Source organism: Arachis ipaensis, chromosome B7, assembly GCF_059453495.1.
Source record: "Arachis ipaensis isolate K30076 ecotype BB chromosome B7, ASM5945349v1, whole genome shotgun sequence".
Taxonomy (NCBI): domain Eukaryota; kingdom Viridiplantae; phylum Streptophyta; class Magnoliopsida; order Fabales; family Fabaceae; genus Arachis; species Arachis ipaensis.
In genome coordinates, this window is record NC_142442.1 from 2,912,123 (window position 1) to 2,939,190 (window position 27,068).

At 30.8% G+C, this 27,068-nt stretch overlaps 5 protein-coding genes and 1 non-coding gene across 7 annotated transcripts; 3 read left to right on the top strand and 3 right to left on the bottom strand.

The window, feature by feature from the left end:
* The first annotated feature begins 1,875 nt into the window (after nt 1-1,875).
* On the top strand, nt 1,876-3,816 carry LOC107608111 (uncharacterized). Its single transcript, XM_016310000.3, has 2 exons — nt 1,876-2,248; nt 3,481-3,816. The coding sequence occupies exons 1-2, from the start codon at nt 2,001-2,003 to the stop codon at nt 3,602-3,604; spliced, it is 372 nt and encodes a 123-aa protein (XP_016165486.2). The 5' UTR covers nt 1,876-2,000; the 3' UTR covers nt 3,605-3,816.
* A 524-nt stretch (nt 3,817-4,340) lies between these two features.
* LOC148550162 (uncharacterized) lies at nt 4,341-7,333 on the bottom strand. Its single transcript, XM_088493820.1, has 3 exons — nt 7,099-7,333; nt 5,558-5,923; nt 4,341-4,495 (listed from the first exon to the last, which is right to left on the bottom strand). The coding sequence occupies exons 1-3, from the start codon at nt 7,187-7,189 to the stop codon at nt 4,341-4,343; spliced, it is 612 nt and encodes a 203-aa protein (XP_088349946.1). The 5' UTR covers nt 7,190-7,333.
* A 1,301-nt stretch (nt 7,334-8,634) lies between these two features.
* LOC107608079 (uncharacterized) lies at nt 8,635-14,456 on the bottom strand. 2 transcript variants are annotated; one of them, XM_016309968.3, is made up of 14 exons: nt 14,179-14,456; nt 13,945-14,006; nt 13,542-13,739; nt 13,253-13,350; nt 12,832-13,007; nt 12,556-12,734; nt 11,868-12,212; nt 11,722-11,786; nt 11,512-11,560; nt 11,246-11,402; nt 10,465-10,549; nt 10,314-10,383; nt 9,591-9,731; nt 8,635-9,140 (listed from the first exon to the last, which is right to left on the bottom strand). In XM_016309968.3, the coding sequence occupies exons 1-14, from the start codon at nt 14,276-14,278 to the stop codon at nt 8,805-8,807; spliced, it is 2,061 nt and encodes a 686-aa protein (XP_016165454.1). In that variant the 5' UTR covers nt 14,279-14,456; the 3' UTR covers nt 8,635-8,804. The 2 variants fall into 2 exon arrangements, with proteins under 2 accessions (XP_016165454.1, XP_016165453.1); XM_016309967.3 differs by having other exon boundaries at nt 13,542-13,742; nt 14,179-14,413.
* Nucleotides 14,457-15,540: 1,084 nt separating this feature from the next.
* On the top strand, nt 15,541-24,284 carry MSH5 (MUTS-homolog 5). The gene is made up of 33 exons (XM_016308601.3): nt 15,541-15,604; nt 15,935-15,966; nt 16,333-16,427; nt 16,625-16,705; nt 16,781-16,853; nt 17,169-17,232; nt 17,497-17,651; nt 17,792-17,893; nt 17,972-17,999; nt 18,076-18,107; nt 18,196-18,253; nt 18,442-18,528; nt 18,932-18,988; nt 19,266-19,367; nt 19,454-19,498; nt 19,866-19,943; nt 20,215-20,265; nt 20,349-20,430; nt 20,853-20,926; nt 21,006-21,105; nt 21,209-21,305; nt 21,460-21,549; nt 21,635-21,699; nt 21,805-21,940; nt 22,267-22,353; nt 22,599-22,660; nt 22,769-22,830; nt 23,154-23,207; nt 23,294-23,379; nt 23,729-23,760; nt 23,838-23,861; nt 23,937-24,052; nt 24,172-24,284. The coding sequence occupies exons 1-33, from the start codon at nt 15,563-15,565 to the stop codon at nt 24,262-24,264; spliced, it is 2,442 nt and encodes an 813-aa protein (XP_016164087.1). The 5' UTR covers nt 15,541-15,562; the 3' UTR covers nt 24,265-24,284.
* On the bottom strand, nt 24,043-26,533 carry LOC107609563 (GDSL esterase/lipase At5g55050-like). Its single transcript, XM_016311562.3, has 5 exons — nt 26,250-26,533; nt 25,759-25,901; nt 25,127-25,360; nt 24,793-25,039; nt 24,043-24,689 (listed from the first exon to the last, which is right to left on the bottom strand). The coding sequence occupies exons 1-5, from the start codon at nt 26,491-26,493 to the stop codon at nt 24,469-24,471; spliced, it is 1,089 nt and encodes a 362-aa protein (XP_016167048.1). The 5' UTR covers nt 26,494-26,533; the 3' UTR covers nt 24,043-24,468.
* TRNAF-GAA (transfer RNA phenylalanine (anticodon GAA)) lies at nt 25,401-25,473 on the top strand. The gene has a single exon. It is a non-coding gene; the product is annotated as a tRNA-Phe (tRNA).
* Nucleotides 26,534-27,068: the final 535 nt, after the last annotated feature.

Here is a 27,068-nt window from a genome sequence, read left to right on the forward strand (position 1 = left end):
ACACTTTTCTTCTTCTTCTTCTTCTTTATTTCTTTCTTTTTTTTAGTTGAATGAATGTAAGTTTATCCTCTTCCAAGTAATTTTGTACCATTATGTGTTTCTTCTTTTTCTTTGTTTGATTTTTTTTGTTTTTATTCTTGTTAAATGAGTAAAACAAGAAGAAACTTGAAAAGATAAAACAAGAAAAAAAAGATAATGATGATAATGATAATGATGAAAAAAAAAGACGAAGAAGCAGCAAAAGATGAGGAGGAGAGAGAAGAATAGTTTTGAATTATACAGAACTTATTAGTACACATATACCGAAAATTTTTAAATAATACACTCAAATATCTTCGTTTTACACCCAAATATTTTCGGGTTACACCCAAATTTGCTGCAAATACAAAAAAATATTTCCTCTAATGCGGAATTTTTACATTACATTCAATTTAAACCATCAACGATAAAACATTATTCACCTACCGAATGATAAACTATTAACGACAAAATTAACTAGAATTGAACTACACCTCAACCACTTGATTGGATTTAAAATAATAATCAATTTCGTTCTAGTTTAATTGACAATATGAATTTGAATTATTCATTATTTTCAACAACGAGATAACTAATGATGGAAGAGAAGGAAGAAAAAGAAGGAAAATAAATTCCAATAAAAAAAAAGGAGGAAGAGAAAGATGAAGAGAAGGAGAAGGTGGTATTGGTGACAAAGAAGAAAAATTTAAATAAATATACATACAAGTTATATTAATTTATGTATATATATTTTAATAAGTATAAATACAAATTATATATTTTATGTGTATACATTTTTATAAATATAAATGTTATTGATTAAATGCTGAACCAAAATGATAATATTTACTAATTATATAATATTATTAATATTTTAATATATTTTAGTAGTTAATTTTTGCATATACATATATTTTTCAAAAAAAAATATGTGGAGACTAAAAGATAATTACCAAACTTAAAACACTTTCAATTCTCTTTATAAGTAGAGTCTATTGAGGTATTACAAGTAGGTTAATTGATGTTTTATTTTTGGTTTGTGTTTTTATTTTTTAAAATTATAAAATTTTATTACACAAAATATTAGAAATAAAAATCTAAAATAAAACATAAATCAAAAGTATTCTTAATTATTTTACTGTATTTATTATTTTTTTTATAAAAAATTGATTATTCTACTATAAAAATTTATACCACTTTATTATCAAAGTGATTAATTATTTTGCTAAAAAAATATGTAAATTATACTCTTATCAATCTTTTGGTCATGATATTTTTTCTATTTTAAACACTAGTTCATCGCAAAATTAAGCAAGAACAAAATGGTTATTTGCTCTGCTAATAATCTCATAGCACTAAAGTGAGCCAATTTTTTTTATAAATTAGAAACTATAAATCAGATGCTCAGATTTGGATAAGAGTAAAAAATTGAAGGTAAAATTTTAGGTGGGAATAAAAAAATTAAGGATCAATTTTGGATAAAAGTAAAAAATTGAAGATCAGTTTTGGATAAAAAAACAAAAAAAATTTGAAAAACTCAAATTAAAAAATCCGATTTATATATTCAAAAAATTTGTCTCTTACCTTTAAATTTGTAATTTAAAAAAAAAATAAAAACCACAAATTTAATCGTCAAATTTATAATATTCATATAAAATAAAAATACGCAAAATTTTCATATTATTGAAAAATACTAGTACTCCAATACAAAAAATAAAAAGTCAACGAGTTATAACTTAAATGACATAGTCTCTCCATATTCAATTAAAAGGTTGTGGGTTCGAGTCTCTATATTTGATATAAAAAAAATACAAAAAATAGAAAGCCCACTAAAGTGACCTCTTTGCAAAACAGAATCAAATATCGGATTCTCAAACCTTATCCCTACAAAAGTGTTAGCCACAACTATCTTTTCTGCACTCTTCAGAAGAAACACAAAAGCTTAAACTAAAAGTTATTTTCTTTTTTATTTTTTCTTCCAAATGTGGTGTCTCCAGCTCCATTATTCTTCATTGCTTCCTTGCAACTCAAAACCCAAACCTTATCATCAGAAACTACAACACACTACAAGTCTATTATGGCTTTATAGTGTTCCACAACTGAGGAATAATCAACACTTTTCGTTAAGAAGAAAAACCAACAACAACATGGCACTTCCACATTACATTGTTGTTGCTGCTACTTCCCCACCACCAGAACCCGTTGACATCTCAGTTTTTGTCCCAGTAAGGTTAGATTCTGTAAATACTATCATGAATTATGGAATATTATTATATTTTTTGTTAGCAACATGAATTTGTGTGAGAAATTGTTGCGACTTATTATTCTGTTCATTATTGGATGGAATGTAAACTTAATTCTAACAGAGTTTACAATTTATTCAATAGTGGATAATCAATAATGAATAGCTACATAATAAAATTTTAAGCATATTTTTTTTAGAGTAAAATAATAAATAAGTATTTAAAATTTAAATTTCAAATAGATTAATTTCTGAAAAAAATAAATACCAATAACCTTTATGATTAGGGAGCTACTTAGATAAAGATGTTTAAAATATTTTTTTTAAAGATATTTTCTAATAATTAAAATTTAATATATATAATCGATTAAATCGTGTTATTTTTGTGAAAATTAGGCCAGACAAATTAATTATTTGATAAAAAAAAATAGTGAATCAAATATTAAACCGACATAAATTTATTTTTTATAAAAATTACTATAATATCCTTATTATAGAAAATGATTAAAAAATTCCTATTATATATATATATTAGAAAGTCTATGGGGCCAATAGTTTTATTAAAATTTGGCTAGCACTTAAAGAAAAATAAGCAATTTTATACCATTAAATCTAATTTCACACTATTAAAAACACTAATAATAGCTAATTGATGACTACAAATTACAAAACTTGTTAGTCCCCTAGCACTCTTCTATATTAATTTTGAAAACTCTAAATCCTAATTCTATGACGGCAAGAAGTAAAAGACTAGAATTTAGGATTCTCAAAATTAATATATATAGTCAGAGTATTTTAGTTATTTTCTATAATAAGGGTATTATAGTCATTTTTTATAAAGAAAAAAATATTAATTTAGACCAGTTCAAAATTTGATTTACTATTTTTCGGCCAAATTAATTTTTCTGACCCAATTTTAACAAAAATAATACAATTTAATCAATTATATGTATTAAATTTTTAATTATTAAAAAACATCTTTAAAAAAATCGTTTTAGAGATCTTTACATAAGTAGCTCCCTTATAATTATGATATTAGGATATAGTGTCTTAATTTAAATTAATTTATCTCGTAAAAAACTTTTTTAATTTTTTTTAAAGATTAATCTGTTTAAAACATAAATTTTTAAGAATTTATTTTTTATATTATTTTTTTTATGTTCGGCATTGAACAATTACAACTTACAAGGAATTGAACTTAAGTTTTGTTTATATTTCAGTGTTCTCCTTCTATCATTTTATTTGATTACAAATTTTTTGGTGCCGGATTTGATCACGAAGTATTTTGGGTTTGATGATACAAATAAAGATGAAGACGAAGACGAAGACGAAGATAATAACTAATAAAGAAGTCACAAACTAAGAAACATGTGACAAATTGACAATTGATGAACGTTCATTCTTTCGTATTTTTAGTTTATGTTTGTATGATGATTAATTAGTGTCATATATCATTGTTAACTATTAATTAAGCCTAATTTTAATATATTGACGATGTAAAACATTTTATATAATCATTTAATTATATCTAAAAAATTAATAGTTATTTTTGTTGACGTGATGTTACGTAATTAGATATGTGTATAAAATTATTTTTATTTTTTATACTAAAAGTGTATTAAAATTAAATTTTCATTAATTAAATTTTAATATGAATTAATGCCTTGACGATGGAAATACTAATATGTCAAAAACTTTTAGAAAAACCCTAATGACTTGCCCAATGAATAGGTAAGTATCCGAATGAATTAGCCATGTTAAGATCTATCGCTACTTCAATTATTTGGCAACGAAATTAAGTAACCTAATATTAATAATAAAAAAATAGTTTTAATAATAACATTATAATACTTATTTCATAATTCAAATACAAAAGATAAGTTTCATGAACGAACTTACAATGCTGGTAACATAACAAGCTAAGACACATAATTAAGAAATACATGCAAATTCCACAAGCTAGGCTTTGCTGCTCCATAATCCATGGTGTATTATTGAGGATATAGCTAGATACCATCATAATATTAAATATATGCCATAAACATATATATTGACTATAGTTCATAGTTCATTATTTGAATTAATTCACTGGCTTCTTACCAACTTCTTCATAACCTTTTTTAACACCGTCCTCATCTGTGGTGCTACTCCCATAATCAAATTTTGAAGGTCTAATCGTTTTGCGATGCTTAATTTTATTTCCATCCAAGTCGTAGTACTTCTTCATCATCATTTCTACAATTTTTTTCACGATCAAAGTTAAAAATCTCAAATATAAACATGTAACGAAAATGTTGCCACATAAACGAGTTTAATAAATCAAATAACATTTTTATACGATTATTTAATTATATTCGTCATTTATATAAAATTAATAGTTAAAAATTATTAAATAATTTAATATATTTAACTAAATTATTATTTAATAATTTTTAAAGACGACTGTACCCAAATTATTATCGTATTAAAAAAATAAGGTGAATGATATCCTACCATCTTTAAAGTAACATATAAGTTACCTTCTATGATGTGTCATATTCTAATTTGATGTTTATTTCAATACATTTGTTATATATTTATTAAAATATGAATTTAAATTTTTTTATATTAACTAAATTCTAAACTAAAATATTGATGTGATAAATTAAAAATAGAAACACGAATCAGTGTCACAGTGAAAATTTTCAATTTGAAAAGTTTATCATGTCAAGTAGATTTTTAAATTTGGAAATTTATTCTATACAATTTGGTTTAGAATTATATAAAAAAAAAGAAAAAAATTAAAGTGTTTTTTAAAAATTAATATAGCTAGTTTGCAATTATTTTTTATGAAAATCTGAATTTTTATTTAATTTTTGTTAGAAATCAAAAATTTTGTGTGAAAAATAAAAGAGTAATATATAATATTATTTTTCAAAGGGGAATGCCAGAGGGACAATGACTTTGTTGAACAATATGAACAACCATCAATTAAATAAAAACACACTACACCTCTAAATTAACCCTATAAATTTTAATATTAAAATAACCCTCTATTGTTTACATTATTTAATATTTTCATTGTTTACCTATACTTTTCCTTTTTGAAATATTTTGTTAAATTTTCAATAAATTTTAATGACCTAAAATCAATTTCTTATTTTTTATTTTATTAGATAAATTAATCATCTAACAAATTCTACTAAAAATTTTAAATAAATAAACACCTATTATTAGAATATGACACATCATATAGAATAATTTACGTGTTATTTTAAAAAGGATAGGGTAGCATTTACCAAAAAATAATTATCTTACCTGAATTTTGCAAAGTTAAAGATTGAGGATGAACTGATTCAACGGAATATCTTCTGTAACGCCGACGATTATAATCACTTTGGTGACGATTATAATCATCGTCATCATCTGAACCGTCATCATAATCACTGCCCCCGCGGCGGCCGCCTCTCGGATAATTATTATACCTCCCGGAACCACCACCGCCACCATAATTCCTATAACGACGACCACTGTTATATTCACCGGAACTGAAATCCTCATCATCAAACTCATCATTGGGCTCAGGCCCAATAGTAATTCCCCATTGCCCATTTGGTTTGTAACCCACAGATGAATCACTTGTCAAATCTTTTAACGGATCACTTTCCTCATCATTCATCTCCTCTATATAGCCAACAACAAAAAAAAGTTTCTTAAAGATACATACATTATTATACATATTTAAAAAGGGTAAAGTGTATTTTTTATTTCTAAAATTTGATAAAAATTTTAAAAATATCTTTAAATTTTATTTTGTTTTAATTTTGTCTCAAAAATTTTTTATTTACATCAAATATATTTTTGACGGTTAATTTTTCAAAAAATTTAAGACAAATTCAACAACAATTTCATAAGAACAACTCTTAACACAAACAAATCAAGTATAATTTTCATGCATTATTGCTAAATTGGTCTTAACTTTTTTGAAAATTTATCCGTCGAGGGTATATTTGATGCAAATCAAAAACTTTTGGGACAAAATTGAAATAAAATAAAACTTAGTGATATTTTTAAAACTTTTGCCAAACTTAAGAGACAAAAAGTATACTTTATCTTATTTAAAAAAAAATCAGTAACTAAATTAGTCATAATATATTTATATATATCATTTATATATCTAACAAAATAATTAATAATAAAATAATAAATCTTATCAGAGTATAATAATTAAATTTGACATAATAAAATAATAAAATTCTTTTACAAAAGTATAATAAAAAATTATAAATACTATATATGTATTCATATATGGTTGTTGATTTTTTTATGTATATCAGTATATGTAATATATATATTTTGTTTTTTTATAATATTTTTTAATCCAACAAACCAATGACTAATTTGTTACAAATTTAAATAATGAATTACTACATACATAAAATAAAATTCGAATCCGATACTTGACTAATAAGCTAACAACTAGATTAACCAACTTTGGTTATATGTAATATATTTGATTATACTTACAATAATGCAAATTCAAATTGTTTCATGGTTGTGTAAATCTTGAAAGTTATTTTAGTTGACGATAAAATAGTAAAATCCACTGCTACACAGAATAACAACTTATAATATAAGCTAAGCCATAAACCCTATATTATTTTGACATTAAAGGTGAAATCACCGATATACATAAAAAAATCATATTCTTTTTTTTTTTTATCAAAGATAGGAGACTCGAACCTGCAACCTCTTAATTGAGTATGAGGAGACTATGTCATTTGAACTATAACTCATTGGCAAAAAAAAATCATACTCTTTGTATTTGTTTGGATAAAAGAATTAATGAGAAATTTTACCGTGAAATAATTCATGGGTCAAGACATGAGAAGATAGAACAAAAGCGAAAAGAAAAACAAAGGAAATATATGTCTTCAAGCTAGTCATCATAGGAGTAATTCTGATATTGGTAAAGCAATTGAAAAAAAAAAAAGAAAAAGAAAAAAGAGAGAATGGTACTACTTAGAATAGAGAGAATGAATGATATGATATATTTTCAGGTTTATATATAGGTTGAGAAAGCATAAAACCATATTCAATAACAATGTACAATAATCGATCAAATTTAAATGGTTAGCCACATGGCTAGTATAGAAAGCCAAGAGTCATGCATAATATTGTATTATACTACTATTTGACATAGAAATTAAGATAATTTTGTGGGGTTATTATTTAGTTACAATTATTTATTTATTTATAATTCTCATTATAACGAACTACATATTTGGTAAGATAATTCATAATTATTATGTTATTTCAAAAGTTGATGTTCTTTGGACAAAACGTTTAGTTAAATCAATTGTTTTATTTGTCTATTTTATAGTTAATTATTTTGATTTAATTAAAGGGAATCTTTGCCTTATATAGTAATTATAATTATTATAATGGTAATCAAGGATCCCAATTCAAACATGCATATGGTCACTTTGCCGGTCTATGAAGCCAAGAGTCAAGTATATATTCTCGAAGACTCGAAATATATTATTTTATCAATTTATATTATATATTTATATCATTATACGTATACTAAAAATGAGTCATATATTAAAATATAATATATATATTAAAATTTTATAAAATTATACATATATTTATACACAAAATATATAATGATTTATTTTTAATATACACATAATATTTTGTTTACTTTATATACATTGAAATTGGAATACTTTTTAACCAAGAGTCAAGTATATATTACTTTTTACAAATTTGCTATCTTTCTTCAAATATCTCCTTAGAAATTATTTAGTCTCACTATCTACGAATAATAATAATAATAATAATAATAATAATAATAATAATAATAATAATAATAATAATAATAATTAAAGAGTAGCATTTATTCACTTATTAATTTTTTTTTATTTCTCACGGTATGTTTCGACCCGACAGACCAATGACTAATCCGCTGCGGTACTGAATTTTATTTAAGAGTTTGTCGTTGACTAATGAGTTGATAAAAGCAAAATTTCATCTCTAATCTTTCCGAGCATGGTATGATACTATGATGGTAACACCTAAACCGGAAAGCAAGCAAGTTGAATCCTGCAAGACCATAGTCTATTAATGAATTATCATGATCTAGTTCTTTGAATTTGTAACTTAAACATTTGAAATTGATAATTAAATATATAGTAAAAGATGTTGAGGAAGGAGAACTGGCGAAGGGTTAAAGTAACACTTAGCATTATTTGCTATCGAATATGAATACCCAAAAAATGATGTTGGTTATCCTAAATATTTAAATAAGCACAGTGAAGACCAGAAAGTTGACGATATAAATGCAATATAACAATAATACCATGCATGATGAAAAAAAAAAATCATTATTGTGATAAAAAACTAAGATGCCAAAAGCTTCATATTGATGAAACATGTAGAAGGCATTCATATTAAGTTGCTACAAAGTTCAACAGTAAAGTATTTGGAGAAGAACAAAGAAAATTTACATTTATCTGCTATAGAATGTGAGAACCAAAAATGGTGTTATAGCGTGCTTATCCTAAGTAAGTGCCGGCGCAGCGAAGCTGTTATTTGTGTCGAGAGACGAAGATTTGATAGCAGGCGATTGGCATCCAGATGGAGGACTATGTAACTTCTTTGAAAACAGCAATGACTTGCCTTCAAAGAAACTTGAGAAAGATTGTTTTGGCTTTTCCTCAGAATTCATCTGATCTTTGGTTACAGGACTCCTCAACAGTTTATCTTTGCCATTAAAGATAAGCCTAATCCTCGCAAGACGGCTCTTTGGTTCATCTACAGCTGATTCTTCTGGCTGCTTCATCATTTTCAATGCTTCCTCAGGATTCAGTAACATTGTCTCCACTGTTTGATACACCTACACGGGGATATGATTGATACATTCTTGAGACAAATATAGCTATCATATAGTTGCAGATAAAAACTACCATCATGCACTCAGATTCATAACCTTATATAGTGAATGAATTAGACTATAATCTCTGCTTCAATTCAGTTTTGATTTCCTGCTGTAGGAAAATGCGAAACAAAGAAATGAAAACAAAAAAGGCACAACTTTATTGTTTTCACTTTTTCTCTTCGCAAAATCTTGAAAATAGAAAATAAAGAAAATGAAAAAAGAAATCAAACAGGCTGATCAGACCCATAGTTGGATACATTACAAAGCAAGGGTGTTTTCTGCTGGGTTACATATTGTCATATTGACCATTTCATTTTTGTTCTTCAATAAATCACTACTTGAGATTCCTCAGGAGGTTTTGAGGTGCTAGTTTAATGATAATTAGTCACTTATTCTAAAAGTACCCACCTGGACAAGGTCATCAATGTGCTCACTCAATTTGCTGCTTTGACATGTGGAAACTATGTACTCCTTGCACTCATAGAATAACTTTGAGAAGTCTCCATTATTGGATAGCATAGGTTCTGCATTCTCAATGCCTAAACCAAGCTGTATAAGCAGATCAAAGATTAGACATATGTCTTTTAAAAAGAGTTGAGAAATATTAGAAAGGCAACAAGTGGCATAACTGTTGATGAATAAAGAATAAGTAAGCTATTAGAGAAATCTAGACAACTTATAGAAAGAAGAGAGAACAAGCAGAACCTCAATCAAGAAGAGTGCATATTGTGATTCATAATTTGAGCAATAGTTTGGCCAATACACACTATTTTCTTTTAAAGGATATGAAATAATCAAACGTAATAGCACACCTGTGCTACCTGAAGTTTTGTTAACAACCACCATAGATAACCCGAAAACCTATATTAGAGTTCAAGATAGGCTCTATGGATATACTCAATAATTTCTTTCCTATGATCTACATTATAGTCAAAATATTCAGCTCTAAATTAACACTTCGTGAATTCCAGTCTACTACATCAAAAATAACAACTAACAAGGATATATGCTGAATTGCTGAGACTTGAGCATGGCAAATTCATCAGGGATGTGATGACAGATGCCTCAAATTTATACTAGAGAAACATAACAGTTGCGATAATAATAATTAAAATATAGAATAGAACTTACCAGAGAAACAAATAGCTGTCTAAAAAACTCAGAAGTATGGATCTTTTCAAATGCATTGAGGATGCCCTCCCTGCAGCAAAATGTAAAAGGACATTCAAGTGATTGGATTTAAGTGGAAAATATAAACCCAAAAACTATTATTTGGACTTACACCGCCAATTCTTCATCAAAGAGGGGTGCCTGCTTGACAGCTGGGACTGGTTTGGATGTTTCCCATAATTCACGCCACAAATTACCTGCCATCAACAAAGTAATGGAATTCAGAGAAGTTTTCTGATCAGATATCAAGAGAACACAAGTGCCCAACTTTTCTCCAATTTTCACATGTTATAACAAAACTAAGACCACCACACTGGCGAGACTCACTTTTCTGAATTTTGTTTTTCCAGACATTTTTAATTTAGGCATTCAGTTTAGAAAAAGGCATTTAATTCAGGGATCATTTATCTTATAACAATGTCATAAAGGTTGAGACTAAGATGTCAACATTCTCAACTCGATGCTAACATCATTGGGCCAGCAACGAATTTATTAATTAATATTTTGTTTTTGAAAACAAGTTCTGCGGTTCTGCCATCAGACATTTTAAACCCGAAACAGAACAGCTTACTATTATAGTTCAACCATCCATCTATGCCATACAGTATGGATTCTGCATATCTTCCTCACAAAGTCACAAGGCATCAAAGTATGTCCTCCACGGAAATTAGATCCATAATGAATATATAAATGATGATAAAATTTATAAGAATCCGGGAAAAGGTTTCCCATAATTGGTGTCAGGATACAGTGAACAAGATATTTTTGTGTCAAGCATAGTATTAAACAAATTTATCAAGTGATGATGTTATGTCGGTATAGACAAAGACCAAGCAACCACATTTCAGCTGATTTTAAGTAGCAATATACAATGTAAAGGATCATTAGTACACCTTCTTTTTGCATTCGCCGACTTAGGCAACCTCTGCCATCAAGTGATTCACCAGCGTCAAAAACATCACTATCCTCAGCAGTTGCCTTATTTTGTGTCCAGTCCGGAGGAGAGTACCACCTTACAAAATCCTCCAAAATACATCCAGGATTTGCAGCCTAAAATATGGTAACCAACAAAAGAAATGTTGATAAGTACATTAAAAACATTCAGAGTAGTCAGAAGCATGCAGAATAATTTAAAGTTCCCTTCAAGGGAGAGCTTGACCTTGAAAGCCTGCATGTCGGAGAGGAGTTGAGAACACCCAACACCAACACTGAACATAAATGGTAAGGAAAATTATCAAGAAATGTGAACTATCTCTCATTTCCATGACACACACATGCACATAATTCACACATAAATGAAATGAGAAAATGGATTCATAATTTACTGAAGCTGAATATCATACAAATCTATCTGATTTAGGGAACATACCTCCCTGTCCGCAGTACAAACTCCTCTGTTTCTCTGATTAGATCTTCTGTAAGCAAAGGCCCTTCCTACATTAAAGAGACACAAAGTTCTTGAGTAAGTTTGAGTATTAATCATATTATATGGCACAAATGAAAAATCTATCAAACCTGGGTAGCAGGACAGTAAACAGGCTCGCCTGTTTCCAACAATGTCAGATCTCTAGCTGGTCGAACTGCACCAAGTCGCAGAACAAGATCCCCAGTGTTCACTCTAGCATATAAAACAGGACTTGAAGGATTTCTGACTTCAGAATTGATTGGTTCTTTTATGTTTGAACTAGCTTCCATCATCATAGAATCCAGAGTGTCAGTGGCAATAACACGGAGCCTTCTCCGAGAGATGCAACAGTTAATTACTTGAAGTTGTTGATACAGAAGACATGCCTTCAGGTCTGGAATATCATCCGGAGGCACTCCAGGTAAATATTGATCCTCAGACCAATGTTTTCTGAGCTGCATTAGTAAGAAGATGAAACCAAAATATTATATTTTCAGCTGGTAATTAAGAAACAAAATAAAGCAGTGGCAATACTGAATATTACTTCAGTTCTAGTTAGAAGTTTGAAACCAGAAGTGCTTCAAAGATTTCTTTCTTTTTTCAAGGACAAGTAGATCTCAATTTATCCTAAGAGAGAATAAAGATATAGTTCTACCAATGATGATGCATTTTATTAAAAAGATATTCACTTTATAACTAACAGTTACTTAAGATAATAGATGATAACTTATATATGTTAAATGTATTGGGTTGGGTTGATAACAAAGGGTTAATGATATCAAAATGAGTTAAACATACTTCAGCAACAACCCTGAACCAGAAAAGAACCATTTTTCGAATGGACTTGAAGTTTCCAATGATTTCAGCTAGCTTAACAACAAAGCTTTCAGGAGGAGCACCATGAATGTCTCCCCACAAAGATGTTATGGAAGTTTCCCCTGGATTGGAGTCAATCTTTCGACTGAGAAAATCTCCCTCTGTGGATATATTACAAATATTATAATGAGAGTGAAAGACCATCACTGAACAATGAGTAAAAGAGAAAAATGTTGTAAGTTTAGTAATGCAACATACCCGGATCAAACAGAGCTTTAATCAAATTCACAACTCTCTCATCGCCACTAAACTCAGAGGTAAGTTTGTCTTCCTTTTCCCGCATCACTAAAGCCTTCACTGCTGAGAAACTCAAGGCTGGTGAACTTACTGGCGAAGCTGTAAAATCTTTCAATGACTTTGTTGTACTTCCAGCCCTATTAAAATGTTAACAAAAATTTTAATGAAGAGGCTAGTCATATCGTTAAGCTGAAAATCTTTGTCATGATAGAAATGAGAATCTTGTTATATTGAAAAAGAAAATTGCAGTGAACAATTGAGAGTGCCAACTTTGAGCAATAGGATGCAGCAACCAATTGGTCTTTGAGCATCTCCTGGGAAGACTCAGGAAAAAAGGGGCAATAAAAAGGTAAAAGAATTGCAGCAAGTAAGTACAACTTACTCAAAAGCTATAGCCAGTTGCTTCAGCACAGATGACTTAGGAATTGGATCTTTTGTATCAGAAGTTAAGCTTTCAACCAAGGGAACTGCTTCTGCAGCCTATGTCAAAAATTCCAGTCATATATTATAAAAGAAATCAATCTGTAATTAAATTGGAATTGTCAAAGAGACCTCAGTTGTGTCCTTAAACATATGATTCATAATAAATAAGTAAACATTACTAACTCATGTCAACCACATCATGCATTCTGGATTATATTTTATTTCATTTTTTAAATGAACTTTGTCACCTTGGCCTCAAGATCATTCTTCATATTCAGGATGTACAAATTTTCATCATAAAATGGAATTGCCATGTTTGCATCCCCAACTTTATCTTCAAATTCTTTTCTCCCAATTCGAATATTCTTGAATCTCTCTTTCCAATCCTTCTTCCTTCCTATATGAGGTGATTCCCTCCCCTTTATATTATTCAACTCACTGCAAAGCTGCTGCACCATGCCAATACAAAATTCAACATTTTCCAATTTTCTCTGAATAATAATTATCAAACTCAAATATACAACAAAAGTTTAAAAAAAAAAAAATCTTTGTATAGTACTAGTTCAAAACTTCAAATTACATGATAATAATAATAATGATAATAAACAAATTCCAGAAAGCAGAACAATAAACAGTGTAATGGCGATTCACCTTGTGAGGAGATTCAATTTCAAATTCCAGATTCTTAGTGAAGCTGTTCTCTTGATCTTCTCCTATAAACAAATTGAGTCAATGCAATTCTCTTAATTTTCTATTCTCTTACACAAAAATAGGTAAAAATCTGAAAAATAAAAATAATAGTAAATGAAATTAAAAATAGCGGAAAAGAAAATTAAGACAAAAGAAAGCTTTGCTAAAATTGTGTGTGGCGAGAGAAGAACTAACCTTGATCGAATTTGAAGTCGCTGAGAATCCGCTCCGCTTTTGCAGCTGCGGAATGAAACGCCATTCTCGCTCTATACACAAAGGTTGGTGGTGCCTCCATTATCACGCGCCGAAGGTGCGCACGTTAGCCCCACGCTCCTTCTCAATTGCTACTGAACCAGCCATATATATAGCTAGAAGAAGAAGAAGAAGAAGAAGATGGCCGGCGTTAAATTCGTTTCTTCAAATTCGCGCCGGTTCTGTCACTTTCTTTCTCTGCATCACTATCCATAACTCCCATGCACTTTGATGTTACGTTAATTAATTAATTAATTACGTTAATTAAGTTAATTACTTTATGACAAAGTTGTAGTCATGTATATCAACGGAGTTGACTTATTGATTTAATTTTAGTTTGACCTCTTTTGAATATAATATACTTTTATTTATAATTATTAGACTCAAATAAATCCAAAATATCTTGTAGTATCAGGATTCGAACCAGCTCGTAGTGTGCTTCCAAGTGGAGCAGCTTGTTGGAAAAGATGATAATTACGATGCAAGTAAAATAACTTAATAAGGAGATTATTTGCACCACCATAAAATAAAAACAAAAATTATAAGTACATTTTATTAAACGCAAATTAATCAAACTTTTAATGTAACAATATCCACAAGACTCAAATCTTCTCCCGACTAAGCTAATTTTTTTTTTTATATGATAGAGAATTTTGTGGAATGCTAAACACTGATTTTGGAGTAATTCTCTAAAATATGAAATTAAAAAAAAATTATTTGGGACGAATTTACTTTATTTTAATAAATTTTTAGGGGGTAAATTTTATTTTAGGATTTGCATGAGATGCTTTTGTTGGTCTTTTTCAATTCATAAATATAAGGGGGTTTTTGTATAAATTGTCATTGCATAAAAAACATTAAAATCCAAATTATCAGTACATAAATAGTGTCCTTTATTCTTTGAAAAAAAAAAGAGTGTCCTTTATTTATAATTCGTCTAGTAAATTATTATTAGTACAATGATATTTGAGAAAATTACCAAATACTACCATTCATTTGTAATACACTGATATGAGTACAAAGAAAATAAAAATTGACTTAAGCATACACATCAAATTAAGTTAAATTAACCATGAAGGATTATACTTTCTATATTTTTTAGGTTTTGGGCCTATGAGCCCATTACTAAAGGAACAAGCCCTAGATTCTCGACTAAAAGATTATAAAGGCCCCTTCTACAAAAAGCCCATACTCGTTAGGATACTTGTTTTTAATTTTTTATAGTAAAAAAAAAAACCGCGTAATTTTACAATTTTTTATACTCAAAAATCAAAATCGCAGCTCGCTTTGCGGGTAATGCAGAAAGCGAACGAGATTGCGCGCCAAAATGGACGACAACGACGTGGAGGACGTTGAAGCCGTTCCTCAGGTGTCTCTTTCATGCATTCTTCTTCGATTTTCACTGTTTCGTTGATCGCAGAGAAAATGAAAGAAAATTTTGAACGAATCACTAGTTTTTTTTCTACTTCTGCTATTTCGTTTCCATTTAATTTAGCTGAAAAACTTGAATGGCGCTATTATTTGCTGAGATTAATAATTAGTTGTTTTTTGTAGATCGCGCTCTTACTCAAATCGTTGATCTGAAATATAACACTTTGATGAGCTTTAATTTTAAAATTACTGTTAATTGTAGCAATGGATTTTTGCGAAACAGTTTTGAAGAAATGACAAGTATTCTGGTTTTGCGGTTAAAATGCAGGTTTACATGGCTTGCATCTTACACGGTCACAGGTAAACTTGTTTAATAGCTCAATATTGCAAATCTTGCTTAAAACTGTTCCGTGTAAAAGAAGCAAAACTAAAGTTAGTTTTCTTGCCTTAGAAATTTAATTGTGCAAAGAACTATAGTAGGAAGGCCATCTTGAATTGTGTGGCAAAATATTTTAGAGACATTGGAAATTAAAAATAATGCACAATGTGCTAATGTTTTGGGAGAAAGCCGTTAGATGATTGATTATAAACGTTATATGTTGCTGAATGTTCTTGCTCTTGTCCTGTTACTCGTAATCGTATTCACCAGGATTTTTCTTACTTCTTGAAATGGAAACTTGTGCCTGAATTCAAACCTTGTGATGATTTCGTAATCATTCATTCCAGAATAGGAGTTTCTTACTATGATTCCAGTGTTCGCCAACTTTATGTGCTTGAAGTATGGGATGATGGTGACAAGCTTTATCCAGTAATTGATATGGGTATGTTTTCTTTCTTGTTATAATAAAGTTTAGTTTTAGTTTCTATATTCCTTGTCAGGGTCATGGATGAGTTATCTTTACACTAAAAGCTCCATTGTTGCACTTAATATACCCGTTTTGATTTGAGGTTGAGTGGTTTCTTTTATTGGTATAAATTGTAGTGTATGAATATCTCTTGGCTTCAATTATTTGTGCAGTGAAATATCAAGCAAACCCTGTAATAATTTATACAAGCTCTAAATGTGAGGAATCCTTCTTATCTGCTCTGCAACGAAGTGGTAAAATGCACATCATGCAGTTGACTTATGAAAGACTAGTTTCTAGGATACCTTTTACCTATTGAAGTGATGCAGATGAAGCAGCCGAGGCTCCTCAAGTAAAGCTTGTTAAAAGCTCAATATTCAGTTATGAGCAAGCATGGCATAGGTATTGATACTGCTGTGATCTTAATGAGAAACTTGGAAACTCAGGTGCAGTCAACTTCGTGTAAAGTTGATAACCGTGAGTTGTTAGATGAAAATTTAGTCAAATCAGTCAAATTATTTAATTGCTCTCAGCTATTAACTTCATGTGAAGTTGACTACACCTGAGTTTTCATCTTACATTTTTGCATTGTGCTTGTCAATAATGTAAATATTTACTGATAGGCATTGATTTGCATAGATATTTTTTATTCCATGGTATTTTGGATATGAAAATTTGATAAAGCTCTATTGCTTGGTCCATTTCCTGATTTTACAGATTAATTTACCTGCGAGTGGTGGGAATGGATGAAGGATTAAATGAAAAGGAGAGGGTTTATTATGTAAGTTTGAAAATGATTGATGTTAGTCATTTGCATCTTTATTTCATGCTATCATAATAATGGACGTTCAAGGATCTTTGGATGGTCGCCTTTTAAGTGCATGCACTTAGATCATCAATTCAAAGCTTTATTTGTGAATTTGTTGCTTGCATTTAGTCTGTTATGGGAGACATCCCTGTATCCAGTTATTAGTGTAATAAACATGAACAACTTTATATCTAATGCCACCCTTCTTTTTTACTATTGTCCCTGATACAACTTCAGTTGAGTTCTATGATGGACATGGGAAGTGAAGTACAAGTTCGTGCTAGCGGTGGTCTTCTTGCAATATTAGAGAATGAAAGGATTGTAGATACTCTTGAGCAAATGGAATCTGGAAACACATCAATTACAGTAGATTCTGTAGCAGAAATTTCATTGTATCCTTTTCTTTATTCAACTCTCTCTTTTATATATATATATATATATATATATATATATATATATATATATATATATATTACGTTTAAGGGAATGATGTCAAGTTCAAATTATGTCCTCCTTTAAAATAGAGATACAGACATAAGTTTCTCAAACTTGATGTAGCAGCACATGAAGCCTTACAAATATTCCAAATGGACAAGCACCCTAGCCACATGGGCATTGGTAGACCAAAAGAAGGGTAATTATATTCACTCTTAAATATTATACTTTGAATGAAGATTATGTAAATATCTGAAACAAAATGTCTTAGTTGCAGGTTTTCAGTATTTGGAATGATGAATAAGGTTTGACGGATTTGTTATAATTCAATTCAGTGAATCAGTTTCTTTTGAAATGACAAATCCTTTGTCCTGTATGCAGTGTGTGACTCCAATGGGTAGACGTCTTTTGAGGTAAGGAGTATTAATGAGATTGACAACATGTATATCACTCGGAATTAAGAACTTTTGGTAACAGTTCTTTTCTATCTTCTCATTTCAGAAACTGGTTCATGAGGCCTATACTTGATCTTGAAGTTCTGAACTACCGTTTAAATTCTGTATCCAATTATAGCTCAGTATATGTGTTCTAATTATATTATAATAATCAGCAGAATTATAGGCTTAAGTGTGGAAGAAATTTCTACTTATTTTTTCTTCCTTTTATAGATGATATAGCTATTTAGTCAAATATCACATGTCTTCATTTGGTTCGTGAAAGTTGCTGATTTTCTTTGACGGGAAATAGGTATCTTTCTTTCTATGCTCAGAAGAATTGGTCGTTTCTTTACGTGACACCCTGAAATCTGTGAAGGATATTCCCTACTTGCTAAAGGTATGGAAGTTGCTCTCTTATAAATAAAAAATAAAAATCTTATTTCCTTTTTCTCCTTATAGGTTTGTACTAGTCTGACTATACTCTCAGATGGTTTATTCTTGAAGCTCCCCTTTCATAGATTATAGTATATGATCATTTAATTTTTGTTAATTACAAGATCTTCTTTCCCTGTGGAAATGAACCGTATAAGTTTTAGAAGCATGTTATTTCTCTTTCCTTTGAAAGTACCATAAGCATGATGTTTCTCTTTCCTTTGCTGGACCATGACGTGTATAAGTATTGCTGTTTGGTAGTGTCATAAATTGCGATATAATTTCCAAGTTTTATCCATCTTTTCATTCCTCAAATGTGATGTTTCGTTATACTAATACTTTAGAATATTCAATTTCAATGAGTAAAGAAATTTGACTCTCCGAGCTCCATATGCACCAGCTCTGATTGGACAGCTCTTCTCAAGGTAAATGAATAGAGAATGCTTTCTAGTATTGCTTCCTTGTCTTGTTTGTATTCTTTTTTACTTTTGTGTTAAAAGAAATCAATATTTTGGACTTTTATATTTATATTTACGTGACTCTCTCCATTGTATTTCGTGGAATCATAGGTTCTTATTATGCTCGAACAAAGTAGTCGATTTTCCTGTGCTGTTCAAAAATGTCTATCATTGTGGAAATATGCCTTGATCATCACTTTTGTAGTTTTTGCATTTTCTTTTAAATGTTCATTTTATCTTTTAGAGTATTTGTGCGCTGTTGCATTTGGGAAAGATATTTGAAGTTGGGATTTCAGAAGGTCTTCGAGAAGAACTTAAATACTTGAATCTGGATATTGTTGAAAAGGTAAATATTTTGTTCTTTTGAAATGCAATTACATGGGTCCTTTGCGGCTTTGCCTAAATAACCTTTTGGGTGTAACATTATTGCAGGCAAGTTCATCCATATCAACGGAACTTGCTTATGTCTATGAGCTGGTAGGTTCTATTTGTTTCCTTTCCTACTAATTATAAAAAAGAAAATGCACACAGGACATGAAAGATGGCATTTTACTGTTCACATCTCTATTTATTTTGGATAAATTACTGTTTAATTTTTTTAACTTTGTTTTGAACAAAGGATTCCGATATTCAACACTGCGTTTACATATTCTCAGCAGAATATGACTCGTTTTCTAAAATAGATGCATGTTTAAATGGAACCTCATTTTACATGACAGAGAATACAGAATGGAGAGGCATCTGTTTCATCAGAACTAAAAGTGAATGCAATGGGGTGGCTTGTTTAATTTGATGAGTATTCCTTCACTTGCATTCCAGTTTTAACAAGCAGTGTATTTTGCAGGTAATTGGTGTTATTGACGTAAACAGAACTAAAGAGAAGGGATATGCAACAATAGTGAAAGAAGGTTTCTGTGATGAGGTTAAAGCCAATTTACTTGTTCTTTTCTTCAACTAAGTAGCAATATAAAGAATTTAGGTAATATGATCATCCAATTCAAATTGAATTTCATGTTTCATCTAATTTAGTAACTAGATAAGATTTTAACAGAAGACTTAATCCATAGAAATCGATATCCAAGATAATTCCACTCTGCAATCTTCTTCATTCACGGTTAAACTTTGTTTCTATGTGGTCAGATTTTAATTTTAGAACTTGGTATAAATTTGTTTCCATTTTTTTTTTTGGGCAGTTGGATGAGTTGAGGCAAATATATGAGGAACTGCCAGAATTTCTCCAACAGGTTGCTATGGTGCATTCTTTAATTTGTTAAAACAAGTATTTATATTTTTTCTTCATCATGAACATGGTACATATTTTTTGCAGGTTTCATCATTAGAATTGGCACAATTTCCTGTTATATTCAAGGACAAGCCTATTCCTTGTATAGTTTACATACAGCAGATAGGTATTTTGATTTTATTGATTATATTTGTATCCTTAAGAAGCAAGTAATGGTCCAATGGGTCACTTAGTACATGTCGTTTTGTCTTTAAGTTCTTCAGGGTCTTGAGTTCAAATCCTGCTTAAACCTGCCTTTGGTTTTATCCTTTTTTATAAAGAGAGTACCCAATTCACCTATTCCGCAGCCAAAGTTGTGGGCATCATGGTAAAAGAAAGTGAACAGAGCTAATAAATGCTAATGCTTTAAAGTCGCCAATCACAGTCTAACTGCTAATTTCACCTGTAGTTTTTCAGATTTGATGTGGCTATATTTGATGTAGAATTAAATATATTTTGTGATGGAGATTCTCCTGTACTAGTAATTGAAATTTAATTTAGCTTTGACTATTGTTTGTTTTTGTTTCTGTAAAATTGTGTTCAATATAGGATATTTGATGTGTATCTTTGAAGAAAAACTTGAAGAAACCACTCTGGAGAAGCTTGTGGATTGGGAATACACAGTATGTTGATGTTTGCACCCGGTAAACAAATTTATGTAACTGATATGTTCTATTTGGACAATGTTAATTTCAAATATAGTTTTGTGACGCAGATGCAGAGACAAAAAGATACTTTTATCGTACACCAAAAACAAGAGAACTGGACAATCTTCTAGGAGATATCTATCATAAAATTTTAGGTATTAAAATCATATACTTCATATTTCCATGATGTTTTTCATTTTTGGGGTAGTTATATTTGGTCTCTGGTGCAAATCTTATTTCTAATTTGTATCTTTCAAGATATGGAGAGGGCGATCACAAGAGACTTGTTTTCACATATAGTTCTGTTCTCAAGCCACTTGACAAAGGTGGCAACATTTGCAGCTGAACTGGACTGGTAAAAGAAAATTGCTTGTATAATGACTGGGGATTAACTTTTATTTCTAATAACAACTAAGTCTTGACCACTAAATGAAATTAGTTACATAAATCAAAGCCAATAGTGCCTTGTCACTTTCCTTGACTTTATTGCCTGATTATTTTTATTTCAGCTTTCTGTCTATGGCATTGGTTGCTCGGCAGAACAACTATATCAGGCCTTTGTTGACTGAAGAGAACTTACTCGATATAAAAAATGGAAGGTTCAAACAATCCACCTTCAAAAGAACCTCTCCAAAATGGAAGACTATTAAGATGATTGATGGTGAAACTTTATTCTTTTTGTAGGCATGTTCTGCAGGAAATGACTGTCGATACTTTTATTCCTAATGACACCAAGATTCTTCGTGATGGTAAACTGATGTAGACATATATAATTATCATCGGCTATATTATGTCCAATAAACCTGGTCACCAAATTGACTGTTTAACCCACATTCATTTGTTCTTTACATCAGGAAGAATTAATATCATCACCGGTCCTAATTTTTCTGGAAAGAGTATCTATATAAAGCAGGTGGCTTTAATTGTTTTTCTATCCCACATTGGTAGTTTCGTGCCAGCAGATGCAGCAACAGTGGGTCTGACTGATAGGTATGAATTTCTTATAACCTAAGTAATTCTGAGACAGCATCTACATCCTGGCTTTGCTTATATCGACTATGATGGGTGTTGCTATGTTCATCAATTATCAGTCGTTAATATATATTAAAAAATTAAAGGAAAAAATATCTTACATATATCTAGTATAACAAAATTCGATTAGCTTTGTCATTTTACATAATTTTTTAGAAAATTAAGTGGTTTTAATATTTTTCAAAAGAGAGCACTCTAGAAGGAGGACTTTAATTTAGGTGAAAGGAGGAACAATTTTATCTGTTGATCCTAGTTATTACATTCTTATCTTTACAATGCTGCAGAATATTTTGTGCAACGGGAAGCAGGCTGATGACAGCAGAACAATCAACATTCATGATTGATCTTCATCAAATAGGAATGATGCTAAGGTATACCGAGAAAAACTTGATTAGAGTAAGGCCAATGCGTTGATCTAGCCATGGCCCTAAGCAGAAAGGGTATCTTTTCTCCTTGCATCTGACCTTTGAATGATGAGCCATTCATTTCATAATCACAGATGTTCTTCAGCATGATTTTATCAAGACAACAAAATGGATCAAGGGTTCCAGGAGAATGTAGTGTAGTGTACTAAAATAACACTAGTTTTTGTTTTAATTTTGAGGAAAACCTGCAGGCACGCTACTTCACGATCTCTATGTCTGGTAGATGAATTTGGAAAAGGGACTCTCACAGAAGGTCAGTATCTCCAGTGTTTATGAAGCATCTAATTTCACAAATATGTGGATCGCAGAATTTGTTGCACATGCTCGTTTTGGCCATAAATATTTTTTTATCCCGTTTCAGATGGCATTGGTCTGCTAGCTGGGACCATAAATCACTTTGTAACGTATGATGAACCACCAAAGGTTAAAGCACTTCATTATGGTTTACCTTCACCTCTTTGCTTGAAGCCAAATTGAACTTGCAGTATTTGTAATACGCGGTTCAGCTTAATTTTTAATAATTCAAATTTACTTGTCTCTTAAAAAGAAAGACATATTACTTAGTGAGAACAATTTCAGAAATGACATTGAGGAATGTTACCTGAAACTCTACGAGTCAAATTGCATTTCAAATTTATACAAAACTGGTTAAATGAATATATGGCAATTAGTTGTTTGTTCTCTTTCTGTAACTGAGGATTTCCTCATGGGAGACTCCAATGGCTCATTTGTTGTGATTTTTGCAGGTCTTCATATGCACTCATCTCATGGATTTATTGCAAGGGCATTCTTTGACCAAGGTTATTGCTTGTGCATCATAGTGGAGTTTAAGTTTTCAAGGTTTCAGCTGAGTCATTGTGAACATAATATTTTTGAATTGTTTCAGTCTCAGCAGATTAGCTTTCATACAATGAGTATACTGAGGCCTGACGATAATTCTACATTTCTTGAAGACATTGTATTTTTGTATAGGTATCTTTTTCTTAATTCTGCCATTCAGTATGCTAAGAATTACATTAACCATCATATGATCACTTATGCCAACCAAATTAACAGATAAACTTTGCTAACATGCATGTTTACTAAACCTAATAAATGCAATCTCTTTGTCCTCTGGAGACGGCACACTGAACACCAAAATATAAACACTTGAGCATGCATATGTTTCAGTTAGAATAATCTGCACTAAATGATAATATTTGATTCAATCAATTATAATGGTTTTCTTGTGAGTATTGGTTATTGAAATTACTAAGTAAAAATTGAAGTAATTCTGTTTTCTAAGGAGTTTTCAGCCTTGCTATTATGATACTGTATGCAGGCTTGTTCCAGGACATGCGCATCATAGCTACGGTATTCTTTTGCTTTAGTAATATAATGTCTATGTTGAAAAACTAATGAAAATAACGTGGGATTTTGGTATCATCCAGGACTGCACTGTGCACTGCTTGCAGGTGAAATTATGCTATGATCTAAATATATTTTTTTCAACTTTCTATATTCTGACGCAAACTACATTGCTCATGCAGGTGTGCCACATGAAATTATAAAAAGAGCTGCACTTGTGTTGGATGCTGTAGCAAATAACAAGTGTGTTGAGCGTCTATGTAATGATAACATCACGGCACGAGATCATCAGTACAAGGTATCATTTAAATTTCCAGAGTCGAAAATTACAGGGATAACATTTTGAACATGAGATTTGCTTAGTGTTTCCTTGTCCTCAGCATTTAGACATGTTTATGTTTCTGGACTTTGATGCAGAATGCCATAGAGAAGTTGTTGGAATTCGATATTGACAAAGGCAATTTAAACCAATTTTTTGATGATGTATTTTCTCTATCTCTTAATTCATGATCAAAGTCTAGTTGGTTGTTTCTCCATCTACCATTAGGTTAACTAAGATAATAGATTGGTCAAGTATAGGGGTGTTCTAACTTCTAACTTTGTAACGAATCCGGTTCTGTTTTCTCTTATTTCTGTCACCTACATTGCCCCATTGACAACGAATTGAACAAAAGAATGTTGTCCAACCAGACAAATCATTGGCGAAAATTAACTTCAGGCTGCAACTAGCTGTCTCATGTTAATAGGAGACGTGTACTTTGAAGAACCATCAAACATTTTGTCGACAAAGATACGATTAGCTGCCTCTGTAGGATGGAACAAATCCCAGAAGATGTGGTCTTGTCTATTGGAACAAAGATTTGACAGTGGTAAGCAAAGACCCCTTGCATTCAGTTCCCCGAATCCACAACAAGCAGCTTTGATCTCTCTAAATCCTTAAAGGAGAAAAAAAAGTTTATCATGATCGTTACGTATAACAATCTAAAACACCAAAAATGATATGCATAGGAGAGAATATCATATGATAATTAATAGTACCATAGGAAGCTGGATTCTGAATGAGGTCCATATGAGCAGCATAAGTGTCAAAGAAGGAGTAAGTAATGTCCCTATTCTCAAATTGCCATTCCTTAAGCATGGATTGAAGGCCTTCGTTATATTTAATTGGCCAATAATTGCCATCTGTAATGCACTCCGTTTTGTTCCTGACCCTAAATACAGGGGTACATCCAAGTGCCCCAATGCCAGCTATCTCAAATTTACGAGCACCAAGATTGTATAATCGCTGCCAGACATATATAAAAAGAAAGTTAACAAGATAACTAGGCACTGTAAAAGTGATTATTATACCGTATATATTAGCTTGACTAACCTGTAGTTGTACTTTGAGTGAGAAAACCATGGAATCCAAATACTGCTGTGGAGTGATTTTCTTACGAAGATTTGATGATTGTAAGTAGCCAAAGAGATCATTGCTGCCAATCACCACAGCGAAAATTGATTTTGAGAGACGCTTTTGTAGAGCAGCAGCATCTGCTTCTCGTTTCATATCCTCGTACACAACTGAGTAGTAAGTCACTTGTTTTGTCAACGGTATTGCCTGTCTCTGCAAATAAAATTGTTCATAGCAAAATTCATAACAACTTGCGGGGATAGCTCAGTTGGGAGAGCGTCAGACTGAAGATCTGAAGGTCGCGTGTTCGATCCACGCTCACCGCATTTTTAATCCAATTTTTCCCCTATACCCATTTTGGGTTCACCTTGGTAGAAAAATAAAATATTGGCCAAAATAAATAATTTTGCATAACAAACTTTATAACAACTTGCGAGGATAGCTCAGTTGGGAGAGCTTCAAACTGAAGATCTGAAGGTTGCGTGTTCGATCCACACTCACTGCATTTTTAATCCAATTTTTCCCCTATACCCTTTTTGGGTTCACCTTGGTAGAAAAATAAAATGTTGGCCAAAATAAATAATAGTGGAGAGATGAAAGATGGAACTTACAAAACGTTCATCCGTGCCATTGAATATTCCAGCACCTGAGGATGCAAAGCTAACACCATCCAAGGACACATTGTTTTTGTTGGCATTTGATTTTGCAGTTAGGGACAGGTAAGGTGGCGAAGTTGCCAATCCCAATTTCTCAGCTGCCACCCATCCATATCAACCAAATACTATTAAACTATTATGACAAATTAAAATAAAAATCTATCTACAAGCAATGTATAACTAAAATATCACAATTTTCAATATGGTAGCTTGAAGTCAAAATGGCATCAAGAGTTGGAACTTGGAACAGTATATAGAATTTATTGGTCTAAGGGGCTAATAAGAAACCTTAATAATATAGTTTCCTTAAGTTTGACGTCTTCTACATCTAAATCCCATGTTGGTGTCCCTTTTTATATATATAAATCCCATATGTGTGTAATCAACAAATGATTGTGAAGCTAACAGTAATGGAATCATAGAAGATGACTACTATATATACTTACAAATGAAATCAGCAGCATTCTTGCCATTGCTGAATCTGCCATTGGGTTTATGAGTTGGAAAATCAATTCCATAGTAAGGATGATCAGCTCTTGCAACAGAGATTCTCAAGTAATTGTTGTTGCCAACATCAACAAGTGAGTCTCCAAACACATAAACTGCTGGAACCACCGTTTGTTCACCCTTTGAAAATCCACATCTAATAACAAGGAAAATGAAAATCAAAACTCTAGTACCATAACTCATCTTGGATTTTTTTATGTGTGTGGAGCAAAATAGAGTTGAGTTAGTTATTATATATATATATATATATATATATATATATATATATATTCCAAAATTAGATAAAGGGTACACGTTTAAGTGTGAAAAGAAGAAAATAAAATAATGAAAAGAGAGATTTGATTGAAAGTGGAACAAATTAAAGCACTCTCCAGAACTCAACCCACAGATAATTACTAGAGAAAATGACAAATAGGTTCCTGACCTTTTGTCCCGCGGACATTTTCGTCTCTAACCATTGAAAAATACTTTTAAGTCCCTAACATTCACAAAACTTGGACAGATCAGTCCCTCCGTCCAAATACCTCCGTCAGGGACTGATCCGTCCAAATGTCTCCGTCAGGGACTGATCCGTCCAAGTTTTGTGAAGGTCAGGGATTTAAAAGTATTTTTTAATGGTCAGGGACGAAAATATCCGCGAGACAAAAGGTTAGGGACCTATTTGTTCTTTTCTCTAATTATTATTTTATATATTTTATTAGTTATCATGATTTATGAAACAGTAACATGAAGGTGATATGATCTTATGTGGCTGATGA